This window comes from Lithobates pipiens, unplaced genomic scaffold (genome assembly GCF_037356315.1).
Source record: "Lithobates pipiens isolate NorthernLeopardFrog02 unplaced genomic scaffold, aLitPip1_a1.2 Scaffold_22, whole genome shotgun sequence".
Classification (NCBI taxonomy): Eukaryota; Metazoa; Chordata; class Amphibia; order Anura; family Ranidae; genus Lithobates; species Lithobates pipiens.
In genome coordinates this window covers 328,160,385-328,187,950 of record NW_027507784.1, presented here as the reverse complement: position 1 = coordinate 328,187,950, position 27,566 = coordinate 328,160,385, and the positions used below count along the sequence as shown (strand labels likewise).

At 44.6% G+C, this 27,566-nt stretch overlaps 1 protein-coding gene across 2 annotated transcripts in view; it reads left to right on the top strand.

The window, feature by feature from the left end:
- The window catches only part of LOC143925052 (ciliogenesis-associated TTC17-interacting protein-like), a 34,176-nt gene extending 13,063 nt beyond the window's left edge, over positions 1-21,113 (top strand). For both annotated transcript variants that reach the window (XM_077449632.1, XM_077449633.1), the window contains exons 6-10: positions 2,693-2,857; positions 9,136-9,257; positions 11,740-11,816; positions 16,132-16,220; positions 20,810-21,113. In XM_077449632.1, coding sequence (XP_077305758.1) covers positions 2,693-2,857; positions 9,136-9,257; positions 11,740-11,816; positions 16,132-16,220; positions 20,810-21,040 — 684 coding nt within the window. In that variant the 3' untranslated portion in view covers positions 21,041-21,113. The remainder of the gene's footprint in view (positions 1-2,692; positions 2,858-9,135; positions 9,258-11,739; positions 11,817-16,131; positions 16,221-20,809) is intronic.
- The last annotated feature ends 6,453 nt before the right edge of the window (positions 21,114-27,566 follow it).

Genomic DNA, 27,566 nt, shown 5'->3' with positions numbered 1-27,566 from the left:
TTACTGGCCACTTTATTGGGTACTCCTATTCAATTGCTTGGTAACACAAATTGCTAATCAGCCAATCACGTGGCAGCAACTCCATGTATTTAGGCATCTAGATGTGGTGAAGACGACTTTCTGAAGTTCAAGCCAAGCATCAGAATGGGGAAGAAATTGTATTTAAGTGACTTTGAACGTGGCATGGTTGTTGGTGCCAGATGGGCTCATCTGAGTATTTCAAAAACTGCTGACCTCCTGGTCACACTACCATCTCTCGGGTTTACAGAGAATGGTCCGAAAAAAAAGAAAATATCCAGTGAGTGGCAGTTGTTTGGTGGAAAATGCCTCGTTGATGTCAGAGGAGAATGGGCAGACTGGTTCCTGATGATAGAAAGGCAACAGTAACTCAAATAACCTCTCGTTACATCCAAGGTATGCAGAATAGCATCTCTGAACACACAACACATCCAACCTTGAAGCCGATGGACTACAGCAGCAGAAGACCACACCGGGTGCCGCTCCTGTCAGTTTACAACAGGAAACTAAGGCCACAATTCACACAGGATCACCAAAATTGTACAATAGAAGATTGGAAAAACGTTGCCTGGTCTGATGAGTCTCGATTTCATCTCCAACATTCAGATGGTGGGGTCAGAATTTGGCGCATGGATCCATCCTGCCTTGTATCACCGGTTCAGACTGGTGGTGGTGGTATAATGGTGTGGGGGATATTTTCTTGGCACACTTTGGGCCCTCTTAGTACCAATTGAGCATCGTTTAAACCCCACCGCCTCCCTGAGTATTGTTGCTGACCATGTCCATCCCTTTATGACTACAGTGTCCCCATCTTCTGATGGCTCCTTCCAGCAGGATAATGCACCATGTCACAAAGCGCCAATCATCTCACCACTGGACAATGAGGTCACTGTACACCAATGGCCTTCACAGTCACCAGATATCAATAGAGCCCCTTTGGGATGTGGTGGAATGGGAGATCGGCATCCTGGATGTGCAGCCGACAAATCTGCAGCAACTGTGTGATGTTATCATGTCACTATGGAGCAAAATCTCTGAGGAATGTTTACAACACCTTGTTGAATCTATGCCACAAAGAATGAAGGCAAAAGGGGGTCCAACCCGGTACCAGCAAGGGGGACCTAATAAAGTGGCCGGTGTGTATATGTATTTTTCTGTGCATGTGTGTATGTGTATGTATATATGTGTGTGTGTGTGTGTGTGTGTGTATATATATATATATATATATATATATATATATATATATATATATATATATATATATATATATATATATATATATATATATATATATACACACACACAGGGTCCCCTACTTACAAACATCCGACTTACAAACGACTCCTACTTACAAACAGAGGGAAATAACAGGAAGTGAGAGGAAATCTACCTCTAGGAAGGGAAATTCTCTCCTGTAAGAGTTAATATGGGAAAAAGGTGTCTCCACTGAAGCTTTATCACCAATCCTTGTTTCCCTAACAGCCCAAAATTTTCAAAATCCAATTATCATTGGGACAGAAAGTGAGGTGAAATCTTCTGTACACGGGCGCAGACAGCTAAACAAATGTTACAGGGGTGATAACCCGCTGGGAGCTTCGTGACCGTGATTGCGGGTCCCGCAGACTCGATGTCCACGGGGATACCCGCGATCGTCTCATGGGGAGGAAGAACAGGGAGATGCTAATGTAAATAAGCATTTCCCCGTTCTGCCTAGTGACACTGTCACTGATCAGCTGTAATCGGGAGCAGTGATCAGTGTCATGTCACACATAGCCCCCACAGTTAGAATCACTCCCTTGGACACACTTAACCCCTACAGTGCCCCCTAGTGGTTAACCCCATTCACTGGCAGTCACATTTACACAGTAATCCATGCATTTTTAATTGCACTGATCGCTGTATAAATGTGAATGGTCCCAAAATCGTGCCAGAAGTGTCCGATCTGTCCACCTTAATGCCGCAGTCACGATAAAAATTGCTGATCGCCGCCATTACTAATAAAAAAAAAAAAAAATGAAGAAAAATGCCATAAAACTATCCCCTATTTTGAAAACGCTATAACTTTTGCACAAACCAATCAATAAATGCTTATTGCAATTTTTTTTTACCAAAAACATATAGAAGAATACGTATTGGCCTAAACTGAGGGAAAACGTTTTTTATATATTTTTTGGGGATATGTATTATAGCAAAAAGTAATGTTTTTTTTTTTTTCACAATTGTCGCAATTTTTTTGTTGATAGTGCAAAAAAAAAAAAAAAAACGCAGAGGTGATCAAATACCACCAAAAGAAAGCTCTATTTCTGGGTAAAAAAAGGATGTCAATTTTGTTTGGGAGCCACGTGGTACGACCGCGCAATTGTCAGTTCCGAATCACAAAAAGTGCTCTGCTCTTTGGCCAGCCAAATGGTCCGGGGCTTAAGTGGTTAAGAAAACTTTTGGATTAAAATGTTCTAATATTGCACTTCGCTCCCTGTCCTTATTTGATTTGGGTTATCTGTCGCTTCCTCCAACACTCTAAAAACATACCGGTAGATTAATTAGCTTCCTCCTTGTTCCGTGTTGGAAGTGTCAGATATACCAATTTTTGAATACATGAAATAATTAAACTTGCGACCTCTTTGCATCCGTGTGATTCATGTCTAGTAGATCAATCGCTGTTGTGTCTTTGTAGCAAATGCAGCAAGAAACATCATCACATGACCTGAGCTCGCTGAGCGGATTTATTTCCGAAGCATCAAACTTGCTGATAATGCGGCTTCTGGTGAGAATGAAGAATAAGCAAAACTTGGACTTCCTGACCTTCGACGCTGAGATGAATTTGTGTATTTCTTCTTATGTGAGTAATAAATATATAACACAACCAAAGAGACAATAAAAAGATGTTCCAGGCATAACTGTGCACTACAGATGAATACCTCGTAGGCCGGGTCGCTAGGAAGGGAACCTCCTAGTGCAGTGATGGCGAACCAATGGCATGTGTGCCACAGCTGGCACGCCAGGCCCTCTCTGTCTGCATTCCAGAGCAAATCCCCTTGCCAGGCAGTCACTTGCACTGATGGTGCAGGCACGGAGGAGCCGGCTCCATTCCTTGCATCAGTAACGTCGGCAGGGGGGTGGGCAGCCAGTCATCTTGTCCCATGTGTGATGTTTGGGGGTGAAAACATTTGGGGAGGTGGAGGAAAACTCTGTTCTGCAGCTTATTGCCCCAGACCCCTACACCTACGATAAGGCATTCGGCCATTCCTTTCTACAGGCACCCTATTCGAGCTCCCCCTTCTCCAGGGCGACTTTGGTTCAGTCTGTCCCTCTAGTGCAGCCTGGTAGGTGAGTGTAATGTGTCGGGTAGGTGAGTGTAATGTGTCGGGTAGGTGAGTGTAATGTGTCGGGTAGGTGAGTGTAATGTGTCGGGTAGGTGAGTGTAATGGTCAGGTAGATCAGTGCATGTGTCAGGTAGTTGAATGTAATGGTCAGGTAGGTGAGTGTATATGTCAGGTAGGTGAGTGTATATGTCAGGTAGGTGAGTGTATATGTCAGGTAGGTGAGTGTATATGTCAGGTAGGTGAGTGTATATGTCAGGTAGGTGAGTGTATATGTCAGGTAGGTGAGTGTAATGGTCAGGTAGATCAGTGCATGTGTCAGGTAGTTGAATGTAATGGTCAGGTAGGTCAGTGTATATGTCAGGTAGGTGAGTGTAATGGTCAGGTAGTTCAGTGCATGTGTCAGGTAGGTGAGTGTAATGGTCAGGTAGGTGAGTGTAATGGTCAGTGCATGTGTCAGGTAGGTGAGTGTAATGGTCAGGTAGGTGAGTGTAATGGTCAGGTAGGTGAGTGTAATGGTCAGTGCATGTGTCAGGTAGGTCAGTCCATGTGTCAGGTAGGTGAGTGTAATGGTCAGGTAGGTGAGTGTAATGGTCAGGTAGTTCAGTGCATGTGTCAGGTAGGTGAGTGTAATGGTCAGGTAGGTGAGTGTAACGGTCAGGTAGGTGAGTGTAACGGTCAGGTAGGTGGGTGTAATGGTCAGGTAGGTGAGTGTACTGGTCAGTGCATGTGTCAGGTAGGTCAGTCCATGTGTCAGGTAGGTCAGTCCATGTGTCAGGTAGGTGAGTGTAATGGTCAGGTAGGTGAGTGTAATGGTCAGGTAGGTGAGTGTAATGGTCAGGTAGGTGAGTGTAATGGTCAGGTAGGTGAGTGTAATGGTCAGGTAGGTCAGTGTATGTTGCACAGTGTATTCTGAGCACAACGCATTCCTGAACCTTGCATTCTGAGCAAATCTGTCAGAATCGTAGGTTCTGGTCCCTTAGGGCTCATTCTGAGGGATGATCAGTCCCATCCTCTGTACAGAGCCGCTGGAAGGTTTAATTCTGCGTTGGCACTTTGAAAGAAATAAGTTTGTTTTGCGTCACGCTTTGGGCACTCGGGCTCAAAGTTTCACCATCGCTGTCCTAGTGGCTCGGAGCTTACACAGGGCTAAGGGGTTTGCCTGCCCCATATGTGAAAGTGCTGAGCCAGCTCTGCCACATAAGAGATCCTCCATGTGTGGGAGTATCAGACTATTTTGTTTGCTCTTGGTGGCTGATCGGAGCACCAGCAAGAAAAGCAAAGCTGAGCATGTGCTGCTGAAAATGTGGGTGTTAAAGCGGGAAGGGAAGAAAGCGCCAAACCACCATATTGTAGCACAATTTAATAAAAGTGGTTGTAAAGGTTCGGATTTTATTTTATTTTTTAAATAACAAACATGCCATACTTGCCTCCGCTGTGCAGTTGGTTAATCACAGAGTGGCCCCGATCCTTCTCTTCTGGGGTCCCTACACTGCGCTCGTGGCTCCTCCTCTTCCTGAGTGTCCCGTCGGAGAGCATTTCTCACCCGTCCGGGCGTACTCCCGTGTCCTGCTGCTGCGTCCGTAGACACAGACAGCAGGTCTCAGCTCCGCCCCCTGATGCCCGAGTCATTGGATTTGATTGACAGGAGCGGGAGCCAATGGCTACGCTGCGATCAATCTATCCAATCAGGACACAAGACACCAGCCGGAGCTGGTGTGCTTGTTCTCGTTGTGGGAATTACGGGGCTCAGGTAAGTATAAGGGGGGTTCAGGAGGGACGCTGCTGCAGCACAGGAGGTTTTTCACCTTAAAGTGATTGTAAACCTTTGTTTTTTTTTTTTAATAACAAACATGTCATACTTACCTCCACTGTGCAGTTCATTTTGCACAGTGCGGCCCCAATTCTCGTCTTCTGGGGTCCCCCTCCCAGCTCCTCCTCGCATCGGTAAACCCCCTGGGAGAAGCGATCTCCTGGGGTTTTACCTTACGGGCACCCGAGTCCTGCATTTGCACGCATAGACACAGAATGCCGGACTTGGCCTCGCCCCTCGGCGCTCGCATCATTGGATTTGATTGACCGCAACGGGAGCCAATGGCTGTGCTGCTATCAATCTATCCAATCGAGAGCCGAGAACCACGGTCAGAGAGAGAGAGTGCGTCTCCGCCAAGGGAACGAACAGGCTCAGGTGAGTAAAATGGCCTGGAAGGCAGGTCAGTGTCAGAAGTTTTTTCACCCTGATACGTAGGATGTGTTAAGGTGAAAAAACACAAGGGTTTACAACCCCTTTAAGTAAAATACCATTTATTATTATTATTATACAGGTTTTATATAGCGCCAACAGTTTGCGCAGCGCTTTACAACATGAGGGCAGACATTACAGTTACATTACAAATTGGTACAAGAGGAATCAGAGGGCCCTGCTCATTAGAGCTTACATTAGATCTATGAGGAAGGGTCAATTGTTATAAAAGGTAATAGCTGTGGGGGGGGGGGGGGGGGTGATGATGGACGTAAAACAGTGTTAGTTAGAAGCAGGATAGGCTTCTTTAAAGAGAAGGGTTTTCAGGGATTGTCTAAAGATGGATAGATTAGGGGACAGTTGGACAGATTGGGGAAGGGAGTTCCAAAGGATGGGAGAAGCTCTGGAGAAATCCTGGAGGCGAGCATGGGAGGAGGTGACAAGGGAGCTAGAGAGCAGGAGGTCTTGGGAGGACCGAAGAGAGCGGCTTGGTTGGTATTTTGGGACTAGGTTAGTGATGTAGTTGGGCGCAGAGTTGAGGGGCAGAGTTATAAAACAAATAGAACTCACAAGCGAGTGAGGGGGAGAGAGGATTACAGTCAGCAGTGGATAGTAATCATCTGGGAGCTGTGTGGTAGTCCTTGGTGGAGAAGAAAGTCGGCTGTGGTGGGGAGCAAGATGAGCCTGGAGTCTGTACAGGGAGACCGGCGTCAGGCTGCCCTGTGTTGCTATGATGGCATATCCAGAAATCGGATGTCTGCCCAGACACGATGTGTCCAGCTGAAGTAGTGAGAGGAGCTGTCAGTCCAACTGCTGTCAGAACGTGTTTCGGAATCTTAACCACGCCTCCTTCATCATCCTCTCTCTCCCCCTCACCCAGGGCTCAAGTCCTGCGGGAACGCATGGGAACGGAGTTCCTGTACTTTTTCCACAACAGGAACTCAGTTCCCATTAGCAGCCGTGTCCTGCAAGACTTTGAAGTATGTGAGCTGTGTGGCAGGTGCTACACCAGCAGCCGCCGACACAGCTCACAATAGTAAGTGCCGCACACCTGACCATTCAGGCATTACCAGTAGGGTAATGCCTGAATCTACCTGTCAATCACAGCTAGCTGACTGGTAGCTCAGGTCCCTGCTGCTAAGACATTGTATTTAGTCAGACCTCTCATGATGAGCTCCTCCCCCGCCGGCCCCTCGTGATTTTCTGTCTCCTCATCCTCCCCCCCCCCCCCCCCCAGTCTCCTGCATACTTGCTCTGTGTGTCCCGCTGAATCCCCCCCTCCTCTATCTTCAGTGCCATATGATGAGGGAACCCAGAGGAGGAGCACAGCTATTCTGCTCACAGGACATGCAGGGAGAGAGGTGAGCTGAGGGAGGAACATCAGTTTGGGGTGGTAAGCTGAGCACAATACCCGGCAAAGTTTCATGCCAGGAGGGAAGTTTATGTGGAAATATGTGAAGGGTTGGAATAGCAGCGAGTGTGTGTTGGAGCCCTGCAGAGTTTGCAGCCCCCCCAAGCTAACATACATCTCCTAAGCAGGAACACATCACTATCTCCCCAAGCATTCTGTCCAGATAAGGTGCAGTTCATTTATCACCTTTCCATTTAACCCTGTGTTATCCAAACTCTGTTCAATGAAAAGTGTAAACTCACCACATAAACACTCTATATACAAAATAACATCCCCAATAAAAATCAGAACATGATGTTCACATTTGCATGGAAGCACAATTGAATGAATGCTGATTATTCAGAGAATTACCGTATTTATGTTTATTGTTTTTTTTTATGTACTAACAGTTAAGCTTCATACACACAATACAAAAATTGGATGAAAAATACCACTTTTGAAGTGTTCGTGCATATGAGCGTATAATTTTTTTTTTTTTTGGTGGGGGGGAGTGGATCTTGGGTGGGAGTTCCCACACTTTTTTCCCCAGGACTTGACCCCTGCCCTCACCTCCTTGTGAGTTCTGTTTTATATGGTATTTTACTGAATAAATTGTGCTATACTATGCTGGTTTGGAGCTTTCTTCCCTTCCCTTCCTATTTTACAGATTGTGGATTTCCAGCCCACAAATGAAAGTAACCTTGCCAGCACCACAGTGTCAGCCATTTTCTACTAATTGACATTTTTATTCCTATACCTCTGGGAATAAGTATCTTTCCATACTTATTTTTTTAACCTGGTATATGACATTTTATCACCATATAGGATGTGCACAGTGTGAGCGCTGTATTATTTTTTTGGTTAAAGCAGAAGTAATGCCATCGAATTAAACAGATTTAAAAACAAAAGTTCCATTCTTGGCACACACCCAGGGAACACACTTAACCCCTTCATCGTCCCCTAGTGTTAACTCCTTCCCTGCCAGTGTCATTTATACATTGATCAGTGCATTTTTATAGCACTGATCAATGTAATAATGTCGATGGTCCCCAAAAATTGTCATTTGGTGTAAGATCTGTCCGCAGCAATGTTGCAGTTCCTGCTAAAAAAAAAAGCAGATCGTCACCATTACCAGTAAAAAAAACAAAATACATGTCCATAAATCTATCCCGTAGTTTGAAGACGCAATAAATTTTGTGCAAACCAATCAATATATTCACCTATTTTTTATTTTTTTACCAAAAATATGTGGAGGAATATATATCGACCTAAACTGATGAATATATTTGTTTTTTTATTTGTTTTTGGGATATTTATTATAACCGAAAGTAAAAAATATTTTTTTTTTTCAAAAGTGTCACACTTTTTTTTGTTTATAGCGCAAAAAATAAAAACTGCATAGATGATCAAATGCCACGAAAAGAAAGCTCTATTTGTGGGAAAAGAAGGATGTCAATTTTGTTTGGGTACAACGTCGCACGACCGCGCAATTGTCAGTTAAAGCGACGCAGTGCCGAATCACAAAAAATGGCCTGGTCAGGAAGTGGGTAAATCCTTCCAGGGCTGAAGTGGGTAAAGTGAACCTGTTGCTTTTCTCTGCATAGACACAAAGCACAGGTCTGGTTTTAGGGTTTACTTTTCCCCTTTAAGAAAAAAATCTGCCAGCAGGTTGGGTGTTTTCGTGACAGTTTCTTCTGCCAAAAAACTCCTTTATCTACCCGCTTTTAAAAAAATCTATAAACTGAAACCCTCTTAAGAATTTGCTACATAATTTGCTTATTGCACACCCTTTTACAATACAGCGCATCGGTTCTAATTTATATCACTGGCTTGGGACTGGCAAAGAGGTGCCAAGCTCCTGTCATTTTTTTTTTTTCCCACCATTGCCCCTTTCTACCTTTTTTTTTTTATTTTTTTATTTTTTTTCCCTCTCGGTCTCAGGAAAACTTGTCTGAAGTGATTCATGTTTATAGCAGAGGAGGGAAGCAGCAGACAGAAATTACACTTGGTGCTCTGGACTGAGACAAGTACACACTATAGAGGGATATGCTTTGTTCATATTTCATGTATGAGGTTTACAACCACTTTAAGGCCTCATCACAGAACATGATTATAACTCAGTATTCTGTGCCGTGCTCAGTTATGTTTTATTCTGTATCTTCCAGAGTGACCTCGGATCCCGTCCTCAGGATATCGGGAAAGACACAGTGGAAGTTTATGGTATAGAGAGAACGATTTACTCTGAGGATATCTCTAACACTTGGCAGTACTACTTCCTATCAGATGGGTAATGGAAGAGGCATTGCTGTACTTGAAGTGTTTTTATTATTTTTTTATGTCACTGTAATCGGATTGGTTTATGCTCTCTTGTTGTTTCCCAAGTCCTACTTCACAGAAGTCATTAAATCCATATCATGCACTGATGATACCCAACAAGCCATGCTGACATAAGGATCAGTTACAAAGGGATCCAACCTCTTTCCATGGCGATGGAGGGAGTGTGTCAGAAACCATGAAATCAGACCGAGACAGAAGTACAGTTAAATCACACTCGTTTAATAATAAAATAAAAAAGAACAAACGTAGTCAAAACATAGCCAAAGTTATGTAACCGGCACGGATAGTCAGCCAAGCCAGAAGTCAGGGATCAATGTAGTGGAACAACAAGCAGGATCTGGAGCCAGAAGGGATGTCAGCAAAGCAAGTCTTTAAACAGGAACGCAGGAGATAGGCTCTGTGATGTTGACCAAGGCAAAGGCCGAGATTCTCTGGACTGGATGGCTTAAGTAGGCAGGACTGATGAGCAGGAAATCATCAACAGCTGAGTAACTGTGGAGAGATGGTAAACTGGTAATTAGCCGACAGCTGAGCAGTCAGCTCTGAGAAGGAAGGGCTGAGCCCAGCCCTGACAGAGTGGCACTATTGTCATGAACCTATATCCTTGGTGTTCCCATTTTAATAGTGATGGCTATGCACTGATGCCATGGCAATAGAGATATTGAACCCCTTGCCTTTGCAAAGTGAATATCTGTCACATTGCCATGGTGACAGGTGAATGTACCCTGTTGCCATGACAGCAGAGCCTCTTGCTGTGGTGCCCTGTTGCCATAGCAATTAAGGAATCTACCCCTTTACATGGTGGCGGGTATACATCCTGTTCATTTCCTGCATAGAAAGAAATTAGACCAAGTGAAAGGTTTTGCATTGCAAGCCACTCAGGTTTCTACTGCATTGCATGATACTGCCATTCTAACATGTTTTAGGCACTGGGAGCCAGAGAAGTATTTAGCCAGTTTATGAAACCTAGAATAAGAGAACACAGAAAAAAAAGACCTCAGTATAGTGATTATTATAATTCAGTATAAAGGTAGGATGCAGAGCCGCTGTAGTGAATAATGGCGCCACCCTGTTGCATTATAAATTCTTAATGCTGGCCCTCCCTGTTTATAAAGAGGAACATCAGTCTGTTTATAAAAATGTAAAGTCAGCAGCTACAAATCCCTTAGCTTGTGACTTTTAACAAACGGACACTTACCAGCCCAGGAGTCCTGCTGTGTCTTCACTGGAGCCAATCCTTTGTCCGGCTTCAGATTCATGATGCCGCCATCTTGGATGTGGGAACTGGCTGTGACTTCCTGCTACTTCACAGCCAACGCCCCACTGCGAATGTGCAAGATCTTGCTGTGTTTTCAGACTGGTCCCGCAGCCTCCTGGAACATGTGATGTGTTTCCCAGGAGGCTGCAGGCAGGAAGTTCTCTCCTAGGTGAGGTCAGCATATAATGCTGTAGGACCAAATCGAATTTAAAGGATGTTTACTTATTTTCTACAACCTCCCAGTCCCTCCCCCTTTCCCCCTAAATTATGGTAATCTCACCACCCCACTTCCCCATTCTCAGGTGCTGACCGCCTCCTCGTTGGCTGAGAGATGGAAGCCATTGGATCCTACTGCTGTCGATTACAGCCAGTGAGGGGGGGAGCTGGGGGGGAAGCCCGTTCTGCGTTTTTTATGAACACACAGAGAGGGCCTCAGAAGCAAGCATGAGCGAGTGCCTCCAAAGCAAGCAGCTTACTACGGGGGGTACTTAGAGAATAGGAGGAGCCAGGAGCGCCGGTGGGGGACCTGAGAAGAGAAGGATTGGGGCTGCTCTGTGCAAAACCACTGCACAGAGCAGGTAAGTAAGTATATTAATCTCCCTTTAATATCACTTTAATGTATAAGAGACATCATGGAGGAGATTTACCAAAACTGGAGCACTCGGAATCTGGTGCAGCTGTACATGATAAACAATCGTCTTCTAGCGTCAGCTTTTGTAATTTAGCTTTGATAATAAAACCTGGAAGCTGATTGGTTACTGCGCAGAGCTGTACCAGATTTTGCACCCTCCAGGTTTAGTACAGTAAATCTCCTCCACCATGTCTCTTCTGCGTTAAACTTCCCTTATCTGCCTATCTGCACTGTACACCGAGATGACTGAACTGTGACATCATCTGGGGCCGGCCAATAAAGGGGGAGGGGGAGGGGGGGATCAACAACTGGAAGACGCTGGCGGGGAGCTCCGTGGGATTACGGCGCTGGAGAACATTATAGTTCCGCTTTCGGTGGAGCTCCACACAGTACAATTAGAAAATAGATTTAGCAAATGTTCAATAAATATGTGTGACCATATAGAAACATTTACCTATACTCAGTTATGAGTCAGACAACCCTATGAAAATGATCCAACCAACCAACCAATCCATCTATTTTCCCTTTTTTTTTTTTTCATAGGCATTTGGCTAGTAGGGTCCAGGTCGGCTCTCCTGTTTTTGTCAAACTAATGGAAATGCCCATATTGTCTGAGCCAGGTAGGACAAACGTGTCATCGGGGGGATTTTCTGAACTGTGAACAGGTTGAAACCGTGAAATTCAATTTGTGCCAAAACTATTATTCACGTCATATGTTCAGTTCTCACATTTTGTATGAAGTGTTCGTTTTGTGCCAAGTCATGTCTGATCAACCACAGTGGAAGCAGCGGTCTCTCTTCAGTAGTCTGACATGTCTCTCTGCTGAGTCAGGCCTATAGCTCTGCAACCAGTAAAGCCACAACCAAAACAAGTTGAGAAACAAAGTTCTGTGTAATAAAAATGGAATGACACGGGGAAAATGATTGAAGATGCTAACTGAAATGTATTTAATACTTGGTACAAAATCCTTTGTTGGTAATGACAGCTTCAAGACTTGAAATGACACTCCTAAAGCCACATCCGTATAAACTTGATTGGAAGAGAGAAGAGGTAAAGGGCCACAGGGCCCTAAATCGGACTTTACAGGCAAAAATGGACAATGATATAGTACAAAAATATATTTTTATTAACAATAGGTCAAGTAAAAAAGAATTAATAAAAATACGCTAGGCATATGATAGTAATGAGTATCTAGTGTAAACATTCTGAATCCGAATTTCTGAATTTGAAAATTCGGAAATCCAAAAATCTGAAAAAAATGAAAATCAGTAAAATTCTAAATAATAACTAACAATAACTAGCTATTAAATTATAGGTATTGGAATTTCCTTTCAAATTTGGCTGTTTGGAAATGGAATGGAACAAATTAATAATAAATAATAATAAAAAGGTTTTATTATTATTATTGTTCTTTATTATTATTAGATCGCTATGTTCTATTCGTTTAGATACGGCATTCGTAACTTCGGATAAATTCATACTCGTTACGTTCAATAACAGCCAAATTTTAAAAGAAATTCCAATACCTATCATTTAATATTTATTCGTTATTACAGATTTTTGGGTTTTTGAATTTTTAGACTTTTCATTCTTTTGAATGTTCAGATATTTCCATTCTTATTTTTGGATTTTCAAATTTCCAAAGTTTTGAACTTTCGAATTTTCTCATTTTGAATTTCCCAAATTTAGAATTTTCAAATTTCCCAAATTTTGAATTTTCAAATTTCCCAAATTTTGAATTTTCTAATTTCCCAAATTTTGAAATTACAAATTTCCCAAATTTTGAATTTACGAATTTGACACCTGTCAAATTAATAAATTGCAATTTATTTATTTAGCTGTTCGTACAGCTTCTCCACCCTCATAGAGTAACAGATGGCTTCAGTCACACAAACAGCTCACGCACTGTGTTCATTCAGAACACTCCCCATCCTGTAGATCCCCCAGATGGGGCCCGGGCAGCAGGGGGATCGAATCCAGGATAGGGAGGGTAATGGGTGCACTGGGGGGGGGTCAATTATAATAATCCTGTTGTGTGTTTCTCCCTGCAACAGCTGACAGGAGGGAGAGGAGGAGAAGCGGCTTTCAGCTGCTGCAGTGAGAACACACAATGGGATTGGGTCTTATAATTGACGCACCCCCCCAACCCCCACCTCCCCACACCGCAATGATCACCCCCTCTCCTGCCCATATCTGATTCCTATGCTGCACGGGCTCCCTGGAGTCAGTGGTGCAGTTTGCTTTATCAAGTCAAAGCCTCCAGCATGAACAGTGAGCTCCATTGTAGTAACATCATCAAATCTCACTCCAAATCTCCTGAGACTAGCAGAGGCAACAGTGTCTGAGATCTCGCACTGCAGAGATACGAAAATGAGGCTGTAGGTACAGGAGTGGAGAGGAACCCTTTACATACCAGGAAGTGCACTGACTGCTATTTCTCAAGAGGAATTTCCGATAAAAGCTACATTTTCAGGGGACTGCTTAGACAGAATTATTATTGTTAAATGTTCCCCATAACATTGTACATTTTCACTTTAGAGTTCAGTTACATTTGAATACGTTGGTGCATGTTTTCAGGTAAGCATTAATGCACATAGTATTAGAGGGCACCCTAAAAAAAATAAAGTTTATACTCCTCTTTGCAGCAGGTGGTATATACAGTGCCTTGAAAAAGTATTCATACCCCTTGAAATTCTCCACATTGTGTGATGTTACAACCAAAAACGTAAATTTATTTTATTGGGATTTTCTGTGATCGACCAACACAAAGTGGCACATAATTGTGAAGTGGAAGGAAAATGGTAAATGGTTTTCAAAATGTTTTATAAATAAATATGTGAAAAGTGTGGTGTGGTTTGTATTCAGCCTCCTTTACTCTGATACCCCTAATTAAAATCTAGTTGAACTAATTACCTTCAGAAGTCACCTAATTAGTAAATAGAGTCCACCTGTGTATAATGTTATCTCAATATAAATACAGCTTTTCTGTGAAGCCCTCAGAGGTTTGTTAGAGAACCTTTGTGAACAAACAGCATCATGAAGGCCAAGGAACACACCAGACAGGTCAGGGATAAAGTTGGGGAGAACTATAAAGCAGGGTTAGGTTATAAAAAATAAAATAAAAAAAAATCTCCCAAGCTTTGAACATCTCACGGAGCTCTGTTTAATCCATCATCTGAAAATGGAAAGGATATGGCACAACTGCAAACCTACCAAGACATGGCCGATCACCTAAACTGACCGGCCGGGCAAGGAGAGCATTCATCAGAGAAGCAGCCAAGAGGTCCATGGTAACTCTGGAGGAGCTGCAGAGATCCACAGCTCAGGTGGGAGAATCTGTCCACAGGACAAATATTAGTCGTGCTCTCCACAAATCTGACCTTTATGGAAGTGTGGCAAGAAGAAAGCCATAAGTCCCGTTTGCAGTTTGTGAGAAGCCATGTTGGAGGACACAGCAAACATGTGGAAGAAGGTGCTCTGGCCAGATGAGACCAAAATTTACTTTTTGGCCTAAAAGCAAAATGCTATGTGTGGCGGAAAACTAACACTGCACATCACCCTGAACACGCCATCCCCACCGTGAAACATGGTGGTTGCAGCATCATGTTGTGGGGATGCTTTTCTTCAGCAGGGACAGGGAAGCTGGTCAGAGTTGATGGGAAGATGGATGGAGCCAAATACAGGACAATCTTAGCAGAAAACCTGTAAAGACCCATATACACTATCAGATTTTCTGCTGATTTTTGTCTTCAGATTTACCAAAACCATATAATATGAGGTCAAACCTTAGGCGTTTTAATTTGTATGCAATCAGGCAGGCCCTTCCACTACATGGTTTTGGTAAACCTGAAGACAAAAATCAGCAGAAAATCTAATAGTGTGTACGGGGCTTTAGAGTCTGCAAAAGACTTGAGACTGGGGCGGAGGTTCATCTTCCAGCAGGACAACGACCCAAAACATACAGCCAGAGCTACAATGGAATAGGTTAGATCAGGGATATGCAATTAGCGGACCTCCAGCTGTTGCAAAACTACAAGTCCCATCATGCCTCTGGGTGTCATGCTTGTGACTGTCAGAGTTTTGCATTGCTAATGGGACTTGTAGTTCTGCAACAGCTGGAGGTCCGCTAATTGTATATCAAAGCATATTTATGTATTAGAATGGCCCAGTCAAAGTCCAGACCTAAATCCAATCGAGAATCTGTGGCAAGAGTTGAAAATTTCTGTTCAGACGCTCTCCATCCAATCTGACAGAGCTTGAGATATTTTTTAAAGAAGAAAGGGCAAAAATGTCCCTCTCTAGATGTGCAAAGCTGGTAGAGACATCCCCATAAAGACTTGCAGCTGTAATTGCAGAGAGAGGCTGTTATACAAAGTATTGACTCCGGAGGGGCGCTATACAAATGTACCCCCCACACTTTTCACATATTTATTTGTAAAAACAAATTCAAAAACCATTTATCATTTTCCTTCCACTTCACAAGTTATGTGCCACTTTGTGTTGGTCTATCACATAAAATACCAATTTACTTTAATTTTGACTTAATTTATTATATATTTACGTTTTTGGTGCCAAAATGTGGAAAATTTCAAGGGGTATGAATACTTTTTCAAGGGGCACTGTAATATCTTTGATGCCTTGAAGAGCTCTGGGTTCTGCTGCTATCTGACGTAGAGGGTGGAGGTTGGAACCACAGATCGTAGCAGGGGGTCCAGGTACCCAACACACCTGGAAGTGTCGGATGTAAGGATTCTTCGGGTGGCTTTGGTTTGCTGTGATTGAAGATTCCATGAACAGGCGCCGGGACAATGTACATCCTCCTCTTCTGCAGAAGCTTTTTGTTTTTCTTTTTTATTGCAGCAAAACTCACTTTAGTTATAGTGGTGATATGAATATGCTTCTGAAGCTTTTATTATTTCACAAATCTATTCACAGAGGAACAAGATCCTAAACCTGTGTTTGAGAAGCAGCAATTGAATTGGCAGGACGACGTGCAACTCCATTCTGAGTTCCTGGACAGAAAGGTACGTGTTGGGCGATGTATAGTCTGACTTTCAGGTTGAGGTCAGACTGGCATATTTTGCATTGCGTCTATAACCTCTTCAATACCAGGGCGCTTTCACCCCCTTCCTGCCCAGGCCAATTTTCAGCTTTCGGCACTCTCACACTTTGAATGACAATTACTCAGTCATGCAACACTGTACCCATATGACATATTTATCATTTATTTCACTCAAATAGAACTTTCTTTTGGTGGTATTTGACCACTTAAGCCCCGGACCATTTTGCTGCCCAAAGAGCACATTTTGCAATTCGGCACTGCGTTGCTTTAACGGACAATTGTGCGCTCGTGCGACGTGGCTCCCAAACAAAATTGACATCCTTTCTTTTTGTGGTATTTGATCACCTCTGCGGTTTTTATTTTTTGCACTATAAACAAAAATAGACCTACAATTTTGAAAAAAAAAACCGCATTATTTTTTACTTTTTGCTATAATAAATCCCCAAAAAATATATTAAAAAATTTTTAGGCAGATATGTATTCTTCTAGATATTTTTGGTAAAAAAATGGTGATAAGCGATTATTGATTGGTTTGCGCAAAAGTTATAGCGTCTACAAAATAGGGGATTGTTTTATGGCATTTTTTTTACTAGTATTGGCGGCGATCTGCGTTTTTTTATTTATTTTTTTATCGTAACTGTGACATTATGGCGGACACATCGGACAAATTTGACACATTTTTGGGACCATTGTCATTTATACAGCAATTGATGCTATAAAATTGCACTGATTACTGTAAAAATGACGCTGGCAGTGAAGGGTTTAACCACTAGGGGGCTAGGAGAGGGGTTAAGTGTGTCCTGGGGAGTGTTTATAACTGTTAGGGGGATGGGCTACGAACGACACTTCATTGATCACAGCTCCCGATCACGGGGAGCTGTGATCAGTGACGGTGTCACTAGGCAGAACAAGGAGATGCTTGTTTACATTTGCATCTCCTTGTTCGTCAGCTCTGTGAGACAAACGCGGGTATCCCCACAGCAATCGAGTCCACGGGACCCGCAGTAGAACTCCCGGAGCTCCCGGCAGGGTCACGCACATGTGGCCACTAGGGGCATGCCCCTGCTTGCCCACAGAGCTGATGTGATTGCCCTGTGGTCGCGATCACCATCAAGCTCCCACGATCGCTCGGGGCACACAGAGAACCGCGATCTGTCTGTGTAAACACAGTTTCCGGTTCTCTGAGGGGAGAAGTGACAGATCGTCTGTTCATACAGAGTATGAACAGTGATCTGTCTCTTCCCCTATACAGTCCCCTCCCCCCTTTATTTAGAACACACACCAGGGAACACATTAACCCCTCGATCGCCCCCTAGTGGTTACCCCTTTAGCTGCCAGTGACATTTTTACAGTAATCAATGCATTTTTATAGCACTGATCGCTGTAAAAATGCCAATGGTCTTAAAAAGGTGTCAAAATTGTCCGGCGTGTCCGTCATAATGTCAAAGCCCCAATAAAAATCGCATATCCTCACCATTACTAGTAAAAAAAAAAATTATAATAAAAATGCCATAAAACTATCCCCTATTTTGTAGACGCTAATAACTCTTGCACAAACCAATCAATATACACTTATTGCAAATTTTTTATTTTTATTTTTTTACCAAGGGGGTAAAATATTTTGGGACTGAAGCTGTTAATCACCACTACATTTTATTTTTTTTGCTAAATAAACGGGGAAAAAAAAGACTGAAAAAAAAAAAAAAATGTTTTCTTTGTTTCTGTTATAACATTTTGCAAATATTTCTTGATAGATTTAGGCCAAACTGTATTCTGCTCCATTTCTTTGATGAAAATAACCCAAATCGGTGTATAATATTTAGACTGTAGGAAAGAGTCCAAACGATGGGCTATATATCTGAAAATCGATCAATCCTGGTGTACTGACGGCAGTTCTCATTTCTTGAGGCCCAGAAAATGCCAGGACAGTACAAATATTCCCCAAATGACACCTCTTTGGAAAGTAGACAGTCCAGTTTTTTTTAGGAGGAGGCATGGTGAGTTTTTCAAAGTTGCTCTCCTTGCCCGGCCTGTCAGTTTAGGTGGACGGCCTTGTCTTGGTAGGTTTGCCATTGTGCCATACTCTTTTCATTTTTGTGCCACTTTAGCGCTAATGTGGCCGCAACGCGAAAGTGGTCTAAGGTTCTCTAACAAACCTCAGAGGGCTTCACAGAACAGCGGTATTCATACTGAGATTAAATTACAAACAGATGGACTCTATTTACTAATTAGGTAACTTCTGAAGGCAATTGGTTCCACTAGAGTTTAGTTAGGGGTATCAGAATAAAGGGGCTGAATACAAATGTACACCACACTTTTCACATATCTATTTGTAAAAAAAATTGAAAACCATTTATCATTTTCCTTCCACTTCACAATTTTATGTGTCCCGCTTTGTGTTGATCTCACATAAAATCCCAATAAAAATATATTACAATTTTGTTTGTAACATGACAAAATGTGGCAGTAATCAGGGACACTAACTGGGTGTCTATTATATATACCCCCAATTATTATTTTTTTTAACTCTGCCCCCCCCATGTATAGCATTGCCCCCTCCCCCCCGTGTGGAGCGTTGCGGGCCCCCCCCGTGTGGAGCGTTGCGGGCCCCCCCCGTGTGGAGCGTTGCGGGCCCCCCCTTGTGGAGCATTGCGGGCCCCCCCCTGTGGAGCGTTGCGGGCCCCCCCCTTGTGGAGCGTTGCGGGCCCCCCCCCTTGTGGAGCGTTGCGGGCCCCCCCCCTTGTGGAGCGTTGCGGGCCCCCCCCCCATGTGGAGCGTTGCGGGCCCCCCCCTCCCCGTGTGGAGCGTTGCGGGCCCCCCCCTCCCCATGTGGAGCGTTGCGGGCCCCCCTCTCCCCGTGTGGAGCGTTACACCATGTGGTGTTTTTATTGAAATATCCGCTTGCCGACCGCCTTGCGTAGGAGTATGGCGGCAAAACGACTCTCCTGTGCCGGATCACCTATTTAGTACGTGATCCATCACTTCCGGGTAGAGGTGCCGACTGTCAAGCAATTAGTCACAGCACAAGCCAATCAGAAGGTGCTGGCCAATGGTCGACTGCTGGGACCCAGCGATCTGCGAGGAGGAAGACAGCGCAGGGCTCTGCCTATGTAAACAATACAGAGCTTTGTCCTGTTGGCAGGGATGTGCTGGTTTTTGTTTCTTTGCAAAGCAGGGAATAAAAACCAGCACCTCACAGTACACACATGAACACTGGCTAGGCACACAGTTAACCCTTTGATCGCCCCTGGTGTTAACCCCTTCCCAGGGCCATCTTTAAGGCAGGGCAAAAGGGACAGCTGCCCTGGGCCCTGTCATTGTTGTGGGGCCCAAAGCAGCTGCCTCATACTTGCCAACTATCCCAGTTTAAATTCCCTTGTCCCTTGAAGTTTTAGTCCTGTGCTGTGTCCCGATATCTGTGTGAAGTGCTGCTACTAATGCTGCCCAGCTCTGCCCTATTGTGTACAGATGACTCACCTGCAGACCCTGTGTTTACATGTAAATAACCGTCAATCATATGTAAATAGCAGCGACATGCATATGTAAATAGCTAAGGCCAGCGACAATGATATGTAAATAAAGGTGTTATTCATAGGTATATCATGCCCCCCTGCAGTGAGGAGAAGATGTACTGTAACCTATAGCAACCAGTAAGCAGTATTACTGTACAGTAATCTCTAGCAGCCAATTAACAAACAAATCATGTGCTGTAACCTCTGGCAACCAATCGCAATCGCTGCCTGATCTAATAGAGTAAACGGATTTTAAGTCTAGCTGCTATTTTTTGTATGTCTCAGAGAAGGTGGAGAGCGAAATTGCATGGGGGGGAGGGGGGCCCCAAGAATTTTTTTACCCTGGGTCCAAGTAATATTAAAGACGGCCCTGCCCCTTCCTAGCCGGTTTCATTAATGACAGCGGATATTGTTAGCACTGATCACTGGTTCCCACAAAGCATGAAAAACTTCAGATTTCCCACCGCAATATCGCAGTCCCACTATAAGTCGCTGATCGCCGCCATTACTAGTATAAATAAATAAAAATTCTATTATGCGTCACATGGTTTGCAGGCGCTATAACTTGCTGTGCAAACCAATCATTATACGCATATTGGGATTTTTTTTTACCAAAGACATGTAGCAGAATACATACTGGCCTAAATTTATAAAGAAATAATAAAAAAATATATATATATATTTTTTACAAAGATTTTTTTTTAAATATTTTATTGGATATTTTATAGCAGAAAGTTGTAGCACACAAACAAAATAAAAAAAACAGAGGTGATCAAATACCCCCAAAAGAAATCTCTATTTTGAGATAATAAGGACATACATTTTATTTGGGTACAGCGTCGCACGATCGCAAAAATTGGCCTAGTCATGAAGGGGGTAAACCTTCTGGAGGGCAAGTGGTTAAAGAATGCAAACGAAAGAATGATTTTTGTTTGGGGGAATCTTTTTTTTTTTCAAATGCTGTTCTCACATATTGGGCACCTGAGAAATTCTTTTAACCAACCTCAGGTTGCCATTTTCTCCTTCTGTCTCCATTCAGGAAGAGCTGATCTCGGATCATGAAACGTACCTCAGGCGGCACCCAGACATGAAAATTCTCCTTGGCGACTTCATGCAGTTCCTTCTCCTTAGAAAACCAGATGATGTCTTTACTTTTGCTGCCGAGTTCTTCGGCCCTTTTTCTTCAACTGCCGAGAGGGCCGACGCGTTCCGATCCTCCAAGGTTTCCAACCCTTTCCGTGATGTCACCGATAAGACCCAAGCTTCTTAAATATAATCTGCATGCACACTGTTGGTTCTGTACAGTACTTTAAAGTTATTAAACACAGTTGATTTAAAATATATATATATATATATATATATGTATGTATCTCTTGTAGCCACACTTACTGTTATTTATTTCATAGTACCAACCATCCAGCAAAAGAAGCCTTTTAACCTCTTGCTTACTGGGTACTTAAACCCCCCTCCTGCCCCCTAGACCAATTTTCAGGTTTCAGTTCTGATGCACTTTGCTGACAGCTGATCACGTGGTAAGCTTACAATCATCAACTTTTATTTATGTAAAACCTTTGCTGTAACTGCTTAAAATGTGCTGGAGTTTGGCTTAAATTTGTAAGTGTATCTAAATCTGCTAGTACTTATAACATTACCATTCTCCTGACAGTGCTGCTGTACAAAGATGTCTCTGTTGTACACACTGGAGATAGGATCAGAATGTCATCAGTGTAAATGAGGTCATCTACGGACCAGCTTTATAATGCAGAGACTGGCAGGCAAGCGGCTGTTGGATGCAGAGATTGGCAGGCAAGCGGCTGTTGGATGCAGAGATTGGCAGGCAAGCGGCTGTTGGATGCAGAGATTGGCAGGCAAGCGGCTGTTGGATACAACATTTGGCAGGCAAGCGGCTGTTGGATGCAACATTTGGCAGGCAAGCAGCTGGTGGATGCAGGGTTCGGGAGGCAAGCAGCTGGTGGATGCAGGGTTCGGGAGGCAAGCAGCTGGTGGATGCAGGGTTCGGCAGGCAAGCAGCTGGTGGATGCAGGGTTTGGTACAAAGAGGAAAGGGCAGTAAGGTTGACCAATGGATTGAACCTACATCCCAAGAAGGCTAGAAAGTGGAGAAAGAGCTCCCACTTACAGGACTTTAATGGCCCAAATAGTAGTACAGTAGTAGATATTCTAAAAAAAAATTATAAAATATGCAAGTTTACCATGATATAAATGTAGATAAAATTAATGAGATGCAGAGTTCGGCAGGCAAGCGGTTGTTGGAATGCAGAGATCGGCAGGCAAGCAGCTGCTGAATGCAGATATCGGCAGGCAAGCGGCGGCTGAATGCAGAGATCGGCAGGCAAGTGGCTGGTGGATGCCTGCCGATCTCTGCATCCAGCAGCCGCTTGCCTGCCGATCTCTGCATCCAGCAGCCGCTTGCCTGCTGATCTCTGCATCCAGCAGCCGCTTGCCTGCCGATCTCTGCATCCAGCAGCCGCTTGCCTGCCGATCTCTGCATCCAGCAGCCGCTTGCCTGCCGATCTCTGCATCCAGCAGCCGCTTGCCTGCCGATCTCTGCATCCAGCAGCCGATTGCCTGCCGATCTCTGCATCCACCAGCCGCTTGCCTGACGATCTCGGCAAGCGGCTGCTGGATGCAGAGATCGGCAGGCAAGCGGCTGCTGGATGCAGAGATCGGCAGGCAAGCGGCTGCTGGATGCAGAGATCGGCAGGCAAGCGGCTGCTGGATGCAGAGATCGGCAGGCAAGCGGCTGCTGGATGCAGAGATCGGCAGGCAAGCGGCTGCTGGATGCAGAGATCGGCAGGCAAGCGGCTGCTGGATGCAGAGATCGGCAGGCAAGCGGCTGCTGGATGCAGAGATCGGCAGGCAAGCGGCTGCTGGATGCAGAGATCGGCAGGCAAGCGGCTGCTGGATGCAGAGATCGGCAGGCAAGCGGCTGCTGGATGCAGAGATCGGCAGGCAAGCGGCTGCTGGATGCAGAGATCGGCAGGCAAGCGGCTGCTGGATGCAGAGATCGGCAGGCAAGCGGCTGGTGGATGCAGAGATCGGCAGGCAAGCGGCTGGTGGATGGAGAGATCGGCAGGCAAGCGGCTGGTGGATGCAGAGATCGGCAGGCTAGCGGCTGGTGGATGCAGAGATCGGCAGGCTAGCGGCTGGTGGATGCAGAGTTCGGCAGGCTAGCGGCTGGTGGATGCAGAGTTCGGCAGGCTAGCGGCTGGTGGATGCAGAGTTCGGCAGGCTAGCGGCTGGTGGATGCAGAGTTTGGCAGGCTAGCGGCTGGTGGATGCAGAGTTTGGCAGGCTAGCGGCTGGTGGATGCAGAGTTTGGCAGGCTAGCGGCTGGTGGATGCAGAGTTTGTCAGGCTAGCGGCTGGTGGATGCAGAGTTTGTCAGGCTAGCGGCTGGTGGATGCAGAGTTTGTCAGGCTAGCGGCTGGTGGATGCAGAGTTTGTCAGGCTAGCGGCTGGTGGATGCAGAGTTTGTCAGGCTAGCGGCTGGTGGATGCAGAGTTTGTCAGGCTAGCGGCTGGTGGATGCAGAGTTTGTCAGGCTAGCGGCTGGTGGATGCAGAGTTTGTCAGGCTAGCGGCTGGTGGATGCAGAGTTTGTCAGGCTAGCGGCTGGTGGATGCAGAGTTTGTCAGGCTAGCGGCTGGTGGATGCAGAGTTTGTCAGGCTAGCGGCTGGTGGATGCAGAGTTTGTCAGGCTAGCGGCTGGTGGATGCAGAGTTTGTCAGGCTAGCGGCTGGTGGATGCAGAGTTTGTCAGGCTAGCGGCTGGTGGATGCAGAGTTTGGCAGGCTAGCGGCTGGTGGATGCAGAGTTTGGCAGGCTAGCGGCTGGTGGATGCAGAGTTTGGCAGGCTAGCGGCTGGTGGATGCAGAGTTTGGCAGGCTAGCGGCTGGTGGATGCAGAGTTTGGCAGGCTAGCGGCTGGTGGATGCAGAGTTTGGCAGGCTAGCGGCTGGTGGATGCAGAGTTTGGCAGGCTAGCGGCTGGTGGATGCAGAGTTTGGCAGGCTAGCGGCTGGTGGATGCAGAGTTTGGCAGGCTAGCGGCTGGTGGATGCAGAGTTTGGCAGGCTAGCGGCTGGTGGATGCAGAGTTTGGCAGGCAAGCGGCTGGTGGATGCAGTTTGGCAGGCAAGCAGCTGCTCCATAGATGACTTTAATTCTCAAATACAGTTTCAATATTAAAAAAATAGAAAAGGGGCCCATTTACTGCAATGCTATAGTGCACATGGGCCCTAAATTGTACAGCCTTGCACTTTTGAGAATTTTGCCAGATGCCAATTTGGTGGATGCAGAGTTCAGCAGGCAAGCGGCTGGTGGATGCAGAGTTCGGCAGGCAAGCGGCTGGTGGATGCAGTTTGGCAGGCAAGCAGCTGCTCCATAGATGACTTTATATACACTGATGACATGCTGATGGTGGCGCCCTCTCTCGTGCATTAGGTTTACTCGGGACCAAATTCTAAGAAGCAGCAACCATCTCCAGCTGTGTCTGTGTTAATTCCTGACTTCTTTTAGCCTTTCCCTCCCATTTTGGGGACCCAGCAGCACCATAGTTTTGAACATTTATTGGGTCACCCAACATCCCTCAACTGGAAAATCAAAGGAGTCGGGCGGAAAATTATTGGCCAAACAGAAAACCGCCTCTCCAGGCAGCTGCAACCGCTGTTTGGGCATTGAGACAGCCAGCACTGTCACAATAGCTGTAGTGTGAGATTTATCCATCCATACCCTATAGTGTGGATGGAGGAATATGTGGACGTAGAACTCCAGCCTAAGCCTAACTAGTCTTAAAGGAAACGTTCACCTTCGGGAACATGTTACCTGCTCCACCTGTCTTTAGGATGGAACGTGTAACATGTGCCCGCTCCTGCAGCCGCTTAGCGTTCTGCTACCTCTAGTGACAGCAGAACGGGGAGAAGTTCCCTGTACCAATTGTCACTTTTTGAGCATAGACGTGCTTGGCTCCGCCCACATGGATGTGTCATTCATTCACAGAGTTCTTCGAATAAATATACTACAAGTACCAGCATCTTTTGGGGCAGTCGGCTTGTAGTTCTCACTAAACGACCATGGTGCTGTGGAGCGCTCTGGTAGTTCGATTCCTGTCAGTGTGAAACTGCCTGACCGTAGCTTGTATGGGCAGACGGCTTACACTGACAGTGTGCAGGAGATATGCTGATCGTTTCAGCTCCTTAACTGCTTCCATACCAGGCCAATTCCAGCATTCCTCTCCTACATGTAAACACTTTTATTCTATCTTTATATTTTATTTTAATATTTTTTTGCTAAAAAATTACTTAGCACTCCAATTATTTTTATAGCATAGACCCTAACGAATAAAAGGGCGGTCATTGCAATTTTTTATGTCACGTGGCATTTGCACAGCAATTTTTTTAATGCATTTTTTTTGGAAAAAAAAAAACACTTTCAAGTATTGAAGAAAAAAATAAAGTAAAAATGTACCCAAATCTTTTTATTTATTTTTTTGTATAATGTGAAAGATGATGTTACGCCAAGTAAATAGACACAAACAGTGTAGCCGCTGACTTTTAATAAGGACACTTACCTGTCCAGCGAGCCTGCGATGTCGCCGCCCGAGGCCGATCCGTCCATCGGATCGACTGCCGGCACCTCCATCTTAACGAAGGGAAACAGGCAGTGGAGCCTTGAGGCTTCACTGCCCGTTTCCTACTGCGCATGCGCCAGTCGCGCGGCGCTTTGAGAATGGCCCCGTTGTTTTCTGGGACACACAAATGTCGCAGAAGGCAAAGGGGCCGCTCGCCCAAAGAGGAGGAAGCGCAGCGGAATAGGAAGAGGCAGATTAGGAAGATTGCCTAGTAACAGCAGTTTCAGGTAAGTTAAGCTTTTTTTAAATATTTTTTTTTTAAGAATTTTGCCATTTTTTATTTTAGGGTGGCCCTACACTTTAAAAAAAATGTGTAAAAAGAGATGCATATATTTACCTGTTTTCAGCCTACTCCGGTGATCCAGCTCCCCTGTATCAGACAGTGACAGCTGCAGGGGGGAGGGGGATCACGTGACGTTTATTATCACTTTATTATGGCTGGTTTAGTATAAAGTTAATTTTTTCACACAAATTTGCAGGACGGGCAAATAACGCTAAAGAATACCTTAAATTATGGCAACATTTTTTACAAGGCTCCAAAATAAATATCCTTCATGTTATTATTACTAAATACTGGATCACACACATGCTATGCAATCATCACATAGTATAATAACTTCCCTATGGTTGTGACCTCTTCTCCCATTTCACCAAAACCTCTTCCTCTCACACAAACAATGAACAGTAAATAGTGTGGCCGTCGCCGTCTTTCTATTGCTAAATAGATTACAGCAAAAGTTCCTCGTCATGAAATAGTCCCAGCATCAAAACATGTCAGTACATACACTATATTGCCAAAAGTATTGGGACACCTGCCTTTTACACGTAGAAGAAAAGAAGGCTGGACGGCCGCACTCCTGTGCAATTTTTTTTTATTCAAGTGCTAGATACAAAGGTGAACTATGGGTATCAGCTGACATGTTTCAGACCAAGGTCGGGTGCTTACTTTGCCGATACCTCTATTTCACCTTTGTATCCGTCACTTGAATAAAGAAATTGCATAGGAGTGCGGCCGTCCAGCCTTCTTTTCTTCTAGCCGTTTGCATACAGGCCTTTCACCTTCCACGCGGGATACAGGCTTTTTGGCGCAGCAGGGTAAGAGAAACTGCATTAGACCGATGTGCATTTATTCCTTTACACGCACATGAACTTTATTGGCATCCCAGTCTTAGTCCGTAGGGTTCAATATTTGCAGCTATAACAGCTTCAACTCTTCTTGGAAGGCCGTCCACAAGGTTTAGGAGTGTCTATGGCAACGTTTGACCATTCTTCCAGAAGCAGATTTGTGAGGACAGGCACTGATGTGGATGAGAAGCTCAGTCTCTGCTCTAATTCACCCCAAAGGTGTTCTATTGGGTTGAGGTCAGGCCAAACTCGCTCATCTATATCTTTACGGACCTTGCTTTGTGCACTGGTCCAAATCATTTGGTGGAGGGGCGATTATGGTGTGGGGGTTGTTTTTCCAGGGGTTGGGCTTGGTCGTTTGGACTAAATGTTACTTCCAATTTTCGTATAGTTTGTACAGGCCTTTAAAGTGCTTCTAAAATCTAAAGGTGTTTTTTTATTAAAGTGAATGTAAACCCTCACATACAGTATCTTACAAAAGTGAGTACACCCCTCAGTCACATTTCTGTAAATATTTTCTTCTATCTTTTCATGTGACAACACTGAAGAAATGACACTTGTCTACAATGTAAAGTAGTGAGTCTACAGCTTGTATAACAGTGTAAATTTTCTGTTCCCCTCAAAATAACTCAACACACAGCCATTAATGTCTAAACCGCTGGCAACAAAAGTGATTACAGATTGTAGCAAAGTGTCATTTCTTCAGTGTTATCACATGAAAAGATAGAAGAAAATATTTACAATAATGTGAGGGGTGTACTCACTTTTGTGAGATTCTGTATACCCAGTGAAGTGAGCAGCCTCAGATGATACACAGAGATGATACACATACATGTAAAACTAATAGGGGGATTTGTTTAATCTCTATCTGCTGTCGTCAGCTTTCTATATTCTTTATAAAGTGACCATCATGTTAGAATGCTTCTTCCTGTTACAGCAGTGGAAGGGGAGGCTGCACTACTTGTGGCAACTTCAGGGGCGATTATGAATAGACATCTGTCATATGACATATGAACTTACATAAATGT